A 9,886-nucleotide genomic window follows, 5' to 3' on the forward strand; every position below is an offset into this window, starting at 1 on the left:
AGGTTTAAGCATTTGGTCAAGATGAGAAAAGAGGTTGTCGTTTGGCTGAGTACGTCCAAGATATTAACTCTGGTCCCCAGGGTAAAAGTCCTGTGTTTTGGGACTCATCCACCATCTCAACCCTCTCTCCTAAACAGAGATTAGTGGTTTTAACTGAGTCACCTGATTTTATTAAGTCATATGTGGATAAGTGCAACTTGAATAATGACATTTGCATGAACATTTTACAGAATTCAATATGCTTTCATCACTGAGGCTACGTTTACACGTGGCCGGCTATTTTCATAAACGGACATTTCACCATCTCCGTTTTCATGCACACCTGTCTGTTTTCAGAAAAAAACGTTGTTTACACTAACGTGTGTATATATGCCGTCAAGAGCAAGCCAAACCTGTAGGTGTCAGTGTACAGAGAAGCTCAAGCCCACTATAGCCAATGATCCATGATCACCACAGCCAAATGGAAACGGAAACACAGGTCGCACCTGTGACGCAGGTGCTGGAGAATACTTTGACGTCGGCTGCTGGAAACCAAGGCTACGGGAGGCATGGGCACCAATCAAAGATGGCTGTCCTTTGGGGGTATGGGGGACACATGCGCAGTAAAATCTGGTCTGCAATTGCCATGAGGCTCAATAGTTGAATCACTATCATAAAAAGAGAAGAAAAAACTACCCAAGCAGCACCCGAGCAGAAACCATCACTTTAATAGTTCCATCTGCTGGAACCCTCCAACAGCGTAGCACCGGTTACTGCACATGCATCATACCCCCAAATCACCACCATCTTTGATTGGTGTCCTTGCCTCCTTCCTAGCCTTGCCAGAAACTCAGTTTTTTTCTGTTTACATGCAAACATGCAATCGGAGTTTTTCAAAATCTCCACTCTGGCGTTTTCAGAGGTGAATTCTTTGTTCGCGTGTAAACCAAGGGCACAAACGCAGGGAAAGATCTGTTTTTGAAAATAACCGCTCACGTGTAAACAGGGCCTTAAAACAACAAGCAATGAAGAAAGAGCGCAGACAAACAAATGATTCTATTCATATTTATTTGAAAACAACAATCCATTTTTCCACTTTGACTGCGATTCCTTGTTGCCACTGGGGTCATACATGATATATGTATTAATTCCACAGAACACCATCACAAAAGTTACCCTTTTATATGCACGTTTACCTTTTTTTGTCCTTTTTTTGTTTTTTGTATTGTTGTCATTTCTATACAATGACTTGTGCTTTGATATCTTTGAAAGAGAGAAAGAGATTTTTTTTGTTTTTAAAGACATCATTGTCGTCATGATAAGTGTACATAACAGAGGACATAACGGAGGATCAAATAGAAAAAAGTCATAAGAAGAGGATATACTGGTCGAATACACACCGATACAGAATACAGAGATACACACTCACATTGCAGCCAGCCCGACTCCACCCAAAAACTGTCAAAAGAGTCGCTGAAATCACCTCCGACTGCTCCCTCCTACTCCTGATTTTAGGAGTTTCAAGAACGCTTCTTGTTGCCTTGCAACAAATACACTCTCTGCTGGTGAGCAGAGTTTTGGCTAAATATTGCTTAGCTACAAAAGAGATGCTCAGGAGAGGAAGGAGGGATTTAAAAAAGAAGAAAGCAGTGCAGAACGCCTGTTAAATGTACTATTTTGATTCTTTTTCCCAGACAGTTTGGAGGGTTCAGAGTGCAGAGCAGTTCTCCTCCAAAACACTTCCATTTCAATCAGCGTTTGCTGCAAAAAAACAAAAAAGAAAAACTGATCAGAGCGCTGGGACTTTTCATATCAGAGATCCGAGGAAATATAAGGTGCATTTGTCAGCGAGTTTGGTGTGTGTGTGTGTGTTTGTAGAAAGAAAAGCCATAAATTAAGGTGGGTTGATTGCCATGGCCACAATGTGCATCGACGCCAGATAAATGTGTCTGTGAATATTTACACAGACTGGAATGTTTCCCCCGTTCAGATGTCCAACCATTAATAAATCTGTATTCATTCTGCGTAACATCAATATTCATGTTAGGGAGCTGTGTGTGTGAGTGTGTGTTTGTGTGTGTGTGTGTGTCTGTGTGTGTGTCTGTGTGTGTGTGCGCGCGGAGGGGTTTTCAAACCAACAGTTGAGCAGAATGCCACGGTGCAAGAAGGCATGTTCATTCACTTAATGCTGAGAGCAAGTCTGTGCATCGTAAAAAATAAAATCAAAATTAATACCACAAAAGGAAGTGAAAAAAAAAAAAAAAATCATCACAAGCAGGGACAGGCAAAGAGCAGCGGAGAAAATGTACAAGCAAACTACCGTTATGTGAATGTCATTCTAAATGTTAAGTGCAGATAGATAGACAGATAGATAGATAGATAGATAGATAGATAGATAGATGGATAGATAGATAGATAGATAGATAGATAGACAGATAGATGGATAGACAGATAGATAGATAGATAGATAGATAGATAGATAGATAGATAGATAGACAGGTTGATAGATTCTATATACTGTATTCATATGCTGGGTAAATATTCTGGTAAATCTTACTTCTATGTGTATATACCTCCAAGTAGAGGGGCTCACTTAGATGTATATAAATAGGCCTAACATATAAAGCCATATTACAGTGTACATATCCTCGCCCTAATGTAAGCGATAGCAAAAACCCCATGCTTTACATTTAGAAAAAGGCATCCACGACATTTAAGAAAAAAATGTACAATTTATGAAACATGGTAACAATAATAAATAGTATTATAGAATTGCCGCTGTACACAAAAAAAGCCATTTTTTAAAATTTCACTCATATAAAAATATGTTTTAGTGCAACCGTACGTAATAGTAATATCCATAACTTCACATCGCTTGTCGAGACTTTAAGGTGTCCAAAAAACAAACATATACAGGAAGTGGGGGGGGGGGAGGGTAGGAAGGAAGTGGGAGGTGAGGGGACTGCGTTTATTACAAAGCTGATACGCCAAAAACGTGATAATATTTGTATTTACATGAACCTTCCTGCTTTGTTTGCTTATAAGAATATAAGCAAAAGACAAACACAAAAAAAAGGATGAAAGAAAAGGCACACACGTAGCTGTCTGATTTCTGTGTTTTCTTTTTAAAATCGTACCGCTTTTCACCTTTTTATTTCTTTTTTCTCCTTTCGCAGATTTCGGCCGGGCTCGTGTCGGTGGGAGTGACCACACATGTGCCACCGTCCTCTTCATAGTCTTTAAATAAGAAAAGTTGAGTCTTGAGAGCAGGCCTCCCTGGTTAGAACAGGCATGCTTGTACACACACATTAAAACTGCACAAGTGTGTTTTTCTGTTTTTTTTGACGAGAGCTGTTTTTCTTTGTATGCATTGTGTTCATGTGTGTGTGTGTGTGTGTGTGTGTGTGTGTGTGTGTGTGAGAGAGAGAGTGTGTTTAAAGTGAAGAATATGTGTGTAAAGTGTGCAAAAGTCGTTTTTTTTCTCTCTCTGTTGCACTTCATCCCTTCCTATTATCCAAAAAAACAAAAAAAACAACGTCTCTCCTCCTCTTTCTCCCTCTGCAGCCCTACGACACGTCTCTGCTTCTTTTTGTGCTTCCCGCCTCCCTGTCTCTCTCCGGCTTCAGAGGTTTGGGCGCCGTCGGAGGCTGGGGGGTTTCAGAGCCGGGGCTGGGAGAAGGGTGAGGAGAGGGGGAGGAGGAGGAGGAGGAGGAGTGAGGGGAGGCGGGGATGGACGGGTGGGGAGGCCTGAGCTCCAGGCCGCTAAAGTGCTGAATGCCGGGACCTTGCGGGGGAGATGACGAAGGGTGAGGAGACGGCGGCGACATGGAGATGGATGGCAAACGCCGCTGCTGATGTTGTTGTTGTTGTTGTTGTGAGTCGTGGGACAATGCAGAAGGAGAGGGAGAGGAGGAAGGAGTTCTGCCTCCATCTTTCCCTCTATCCCCTCTGCCGCCCCCTCCTCCTCTCTCGGCGAGCTGCTCCGAGTCGATGCAGAGCGAGGCGATGGCCTTGGTGCAGGTGTGGATGTTCTCGTCCTGCTCCTGCCTCACTCCTCCTCCTCTCTCCTGCGATGAGGGGTGAGGTGAAGTCAACTCCCTCGGCCTCTCCCCTCCTCCTCCTCCCCCTAGGACTCCCCTCTCGGTGAAGGAGGTGAGATGTGGCGGGGCGGCCTCGCTGCTGGTGGAGTCCTCCGACGTGCTCTTCTGCAGCACCAGGCGGGACGCGATCTGCTGCGCCCCCTGCTGGCTCAGATGTGTGGTGACGGACGTGGGGACGGAGTGTACCATCTGGATCCCCCCGATGGGGATCATTGGGAACGGAGAACGCACCTGGAATGAAAATTATAGTTTGAATAACTAAATATATAAATATAAAATACAACAAACCAGATATATTCAAAATAAAGAATAATACTAAAGAAAATCTAGAAATATATTTTCAAAATAAAATTAGGTATTTTTGAACAAATTACCTCATTATAGAAATAAAAAATGTGAAAAATTAGATTATTAGAAATATTTAGAAAAAAAAAAATATATATATTCAATTAATTTTACTGAATAAAATACACTATTTAAACTCACCAAAATACAAAATATAAAAGAAAAAATAATAAAAGAAAAAGAATGGAAAGAAAATAAAAAAATAAATATAAAAATAAAACACAACAAACAAAAATATATACAAAATAAAATAAAGAAAATAAAAAATATATTAATGAAGTAAATTGAAATATTTTAAACAAATTACCTTTAACATAAGAATTAAAAATGTATTAAAGAAAATTAATTTTATTAAATAAAATATACTATTTAAACTCATCAAAATACAAAATAAAAATCTCTCTCTCTCTATATATAAAAAAACAACCGAAATACCTGGAGTTGAGAGTGGAGAGGAAGGTGACTGAATAGGACCTGGTGAGGTGGGCTGGACTGGTTACCACGACTACCGCCCTGGTCCCGTTCCCCTGACGACAGTGAGCCCAGACAATGTTCCTGCAAACACAGAGACGAACATGGAAAAAAACATAATCATGAACCAGCAAATTGATTTTAATATTTCTTTCTCTTTGTTCATTTACATTTGATGTTGGGCACACACACACACACACACACACACACACACACACACACACACACACACACACACACACACACACACACACACACACACACACACACACACACACACACACACACACACACACACACACACACAGCACATTTACAATAAACACACTTTGAGGCTTTGCAATGGAAACCAAATATTTAGTAATAAAATAAATTAAAAAGCCTTGATGGAAAACGTGTGTGTTGTTCTGAACGCAGGTGTCGGTGCCTCAATAATGGCTGTTAAAACATGAATCTATCATTTAGAGAAGAGTCGGTTATCAAAGCCAAGCGCTCCCTCCCTCCCTCTCTCTCTCTCTCTCTCTCTCTCTCTCTCTCTCTCTCTCTCTCTCTCTCTCTCTCTCTCTCTCTCTCTCTCTCTCTCTCTCTCTCTCGGCTTTGTTTAAGTGGGACCAGCAGCAGAAGCCAGAGTTTGAAGTAGGGCTCTTAAGAAGAAAAACAGCCGCGTTATTAACCACACCACCAATGCCGGCCAAGATCCCATTACCACCAAAAAACCCAGCAGCCCGATCTTCAATCATGCCTCTCTCTAACACACTCCGTCTATCTGACTCGCTCTCTATTCCCTCATCCTCTCTGAATGTTTCTGCTCCGTCTGCCAGACGCTTTCCTGCCTCTTCTCTCTGTCTTTTCTTCCCACATCATCTGCTCCAGGTTTACCACTACAGACCACAGCAGGAGTGTCAGAAAGTTTAGCACCTACATGTAAAAACGTATATATAAAGTTCATCCTTGCGAACAAAGACACTCAAGGTTCATCCAGATAGAACGGTTGAGAAATAATGCCACAGTGGTACCCAAAGTGTTAAAAACATGATGCCAAGGGTCCTGTCTACGTGTCAATATGTGACGAGAGAATGTGTTGCTAACTTACTAATTTGGGAGTCTCTAATTTTGTTTTGAGTTGTATGGACTCTTACCGTCTCCATCTCTGCGCTGGTTCTGCGACGTCCCAGCTCGGCCTGACCCAGCAGCCCGGCCTGGTGACCAGGCCTGAGGCCCCGAGACCCGCTCTGCTGGCTGGTGGTCACACAATCAACACAAATGTCACATTAAATTCATCATCAAGTATAAAAACGTTCATCCAGATCTTTAACTTAAAAACACTCTGCCGATGTTTTTTCATGTATTGCTGCAACTTTTCCTTCGATCTATGCTCTGTATTTGTTGTGTTTGGTTTATTTTTTAATCATTTTTACGTTATCCGACCTACATTTATCCCTTTGAACAAGGTTGGACTGTGATCATCCTTGAAGCCTGGACACTCTGAAAGGAATTGAAGAATAAATATATAAAAAAAATAAGTACTCTGGGGGCATGTGTCCTCATACATGGACGTATTAAAGTAAGGACGGCGTACCGAAAAATGGCGGCCATGCATTTGTATGAAAGCTGCTCAGTGGTGCATGCTTACTTAAGAACGTCACTACTTCCTGGTTGTGTGGCGCTTTCTCGTGAACGCGGGAGGACTTATCAGATGTAGAAATGTTTGCGTTCCTGAGTCCATGCCCGAGCGCCAAGCACGAAACAATAGAAAAAACATCGGAAACAATGCACAAAAAGTTTGAGCAGAAGAGTTGTGTCTCTGCCGGAGCCTTGTACTGGACCTTTACGGAGAAGGGCCCTAAGCTGTTGGAGTTGCTTCGCTACAGCTATTCTTAGCTGTGCACCTTCCTTCTCCTGCCCATAACTCGATTTTGGTAGGGTCTAAATGATGCCCACATACATTTTTTTAGTAGAGGGTCTCAAAATAATTCTGAGCCTTTTCATTGGTATCCAGGGATTTTTTTCAGAGGTGATCTCCTCTTCCCCGCATGTATGGGAGTGAATGGGCGAATGTGCTTCTGGGCACATGACCCCCACTTAACAGGCAGGTGCTACAGTACAGCACTTGGCCACTAAGCCAAAAGGGCATTCGATGAGAGCGCCTGTCCTGGGGACCTGTTCTCGTAGCGTCTTTTTCTGGCGAAAAAAGCTGCGTCGAAGTGCCCGGTGGGTTTTGTTTCCATGACAACGACATTAATGTTAGTTTTTGTGGCTACAAAGCTAACAACAAGCTGACAATGTGCATGCTGATCTGCGTACGCTCTGTAGTCCGAAAGAGATTTTATCACGGACACAATGAAGACCTGGTCAGGTCCCCCTCTCCTCGACTCACCTTTGGTGGTGGAGGTGTTGGTGGAGCCCTCGGCGAGGAGAAACAGGCCGGATCATCGCTCTGTGGCGGCCTCGTGGCGAAAGGTCGCGCTTGTAGTCTCTTCCCGCTGGAGACGTGGGCCGAGAGAGAGGGGAGAGCAGAGAGAGGTGCCCCCTCCTGGGGGAGAGGTCTCGCCTGTAACCCCCCGCCGCCCCCAGGTCCCTCTTGGGGGAGATATGGCGCAGAGGGGAGATGTCTCGGCGGGGTGACAGGTGCCCGGCGCGGGGCGAGAGGTCGCGCCTTGGGGAGAGATATCGACGGGCTGAAGGTGATGAGGAAGGGGAGATGGGAGAGGGGCAGCCCGACTGGTCCAACCCGGGTGAGGACAGGCGGGAGGAGGGCGAGGAGAGGTCTGGGGAGGGGACAGGGAGTTCTTCATCCATAGAGGAGGAGGAAGGTGGAGCCAGCAGGCGGCTGCCCAGCGCCCTCTGCAGGCCTTGCTGGTACTCCGTCTGGCTGCGGTCAGTGGGCGGAGCCTGCGGCGTGATCTGGATGCTCGGCACGGTGGTGAAGTAGCCAAACAATGGAGGCTTGTTGGAGGTGCCCAGGAGGTCAGACGCTGAGTGATGAGAGAGGTGAGGAGCAGGGTGGGAGGATGCCACCGCTGTTATGGACATGGCGGGCAGGCTGTACGGCTGCGGGCTGGTGGAGCGCGAACGGGTCTTTGGAGTGGAGTCCCCATCATAGTCGTCCTCTTCTTCGTCGTCATCATCCACCTCATCGCCGTCGTCCTCTCCACCGTCTGAGTCGTCGGCGTCTGAGAACTGGTGCACCGCCATGGCGCCTCTGGACATCTTTTCAGACCTCTGGCCTTCCTCGCTGACATCTGTGAGAGGAAGAAGAGCATAAAAAGGTTAAATAAAAAGAGTAGTAGAAGAAAGAAAAGAAGAGAAAGTAAATAAAGGAAAGGAGAAGATGGAAAAAGAGAAGAGGAGAAAAACTGAAAATAGAGAAAACAGTGAGGCAAGAAGAAAAAGAAGAAGACGTAGGAGGAGACAGTGAAGCAGATGAGGAAGTAGAGGAGGAAAATGTGAAAGTAAAGGAAATGGAGAAAGATAAAGAAGAGGTAATAGGACAGAGGAAAAGAAGAAAAAAGGAGAGGAAGTGGGAGAGGAAGAAGAGGAGGAGAGGAAGATGGCAGAGGAATCACAAATAGATGAAGACAGGAAAAAAGAGATGCAGAAGAAGAATAAAGGAAAAAGAGGTGGAAAAGAGAAAGTAAAGGAAGTGGAAAAAAAGATAAAGTAGAGGAAGTAGGAGAGAGGAAAAGAAGAAAAAAGTACAGGAAGTGAGAGAGGACGAAAAGGAGGAAAAGTGAAAGAAGCAGAAGAAGAATGATAAGAAAAAAACAAACAGGAAGTGGAAGACAAAATGAAAAAGGTAAAGTAGAGGAATTGAGATAGGAATAAGAGGATGAAAAGAAGAAGAAGAAGAAGCAAAACGAGAGGAAACCGACAACAGAGGAAGTTTGAGAAGAAGAGGAAAAAAGAAAGTACAGGAAGAGGAAGACAAAAGGAAGTAAAGTAGAAAAATGGAGAGAGAAAGAAGAGGAGGAAGAAGAACAAGTAGGAGAAGAAGAGGAAGGATGAGAAGGAAGAAGAAAACAGAGGAAGTCGAAGAACAAGAGGAAAAAGTAAAGTAGAGGAAGTGGGAGAGGAGGAAGAGGAGGAAAATAAAATTTCAGATGAGTCAGAAGAAGAAGAAGAAGAAGAAGAAGAAGCAGAAGAAAAGGAAAGCCCAGGGTACAAAAGAAAAAGAGGCGGGAAAGAGAAAGTAAAGAAAGCGGAAAAGGAAGAAGAAGAAGTAGAAGAGGTAGAGAGAGACATGCAGAGAGAGAGACAGTTTGTAAGAATAACTGGTCGCAGAAAGAGTTTGGATGTGAAACTGAACTCCACTGAAACCACATTCCCACCAGCTCCAACCAATAAAATATAAAAACAAAATAAAACAAAGTTATTTGAGACAAAAACCCCTCGACGCTTTGGTTTCTCTGCAGGGTGGACTGCAGCCAAGAGTCGCAGGGTCTTATTGTACAGTAGCTGCAGAGTTACTGTTGGCAGGCGACCAAGAAAACGTATGCAGCTGATTGGCTGATACTTTTGGGAAAGAAACAGTTGTTTTTTTTGGTTGTGACTCTTTGTAGTAAAGGGTCAAAGTTAACGAAGATACAACCTAATCCTGAACTTCAGACGGATTCATCTGGCCAAAGTCAAGTATTAATATGAAAAAACACATTTGTATGATATAGATTTTCTCCTGGACGTCCTCCAGCGTGGAGAAGCAGAAATAAAGTTAATAAATTGTATTAAGCCGACTGCTCTGAGCGGAAATTACATCCACTAACACTGCACTACTTTTCCAGTTAGTCTCTTATATACAACAGCTTTCTCCCCAAACCACAAATGTTTATGTCTCACCGACTCTCTGACTGACTTTCTGAAGCCCTCGCTCTCCCCCAAACCCCTGCGTCATGTCCCAATTAAACGCCGAGCCAACACACACACACACACACACACACACACACACACACACACACACACACACACACACACACACACACACACACACACACACA

The 9,886-nt window shown here is 43.9% G+C and overlaps 1 protein-coding gene across 4 annotated transcripts in view; it reads right to left on the reverse strand.

The window, feature by feature from the left end:
* Window positions 1-1,038: 1,038 nt before the first annotated feature.
* Window positions 1,039-9,886, reverse strand: part of hivep2a (HIVEP zinc finger 2a) — a 124,995-nt gene continuing 116,147 nt past the window's right edge. For 3 of the 4 annotated variants that reach the window (XM_083934095.1, XM_083934096.1, XM_083934097.1), the window contains 4 exons: window positions 7,273-8,137; window positions 6,035-6,134; window positions 4,860-4,979; window positions 1,039-4,310 (listed from right to left, as the gene is read on the reverse strand). In XM_083934095.1, the coding sequence (XP_083790221.1) occupies window positions 3,546-4,310; window positions 4,860-4,979; window positions 6,035-6,134; window positions 7,273-8,137 (1,850 nt within the window). In that variant the 3' untranslated portion in view covers window positions 1,039-3,545. The remainder of the gene's footprint in view (window positions 4,311-4,859; window positions 4,980-6,034; window positions 6,135-7,272; window positions 8,138-9,886) is intronic. The other variant, XR_014593642.1, reaches the window with a different exon arrangement.

The sequence above is a fragment of the Echiichthys vipera genome (assembly GCF_963691815.1).
Source record: "Echiichthys vipera genome assembly, chromosome: 19".
Lineage (NCBI taxonomy): Eukaryota > Metazoa > Chordata > Actinopteri > Perciformes > Trachinidae > Echiichthys > Echiichthys vipera.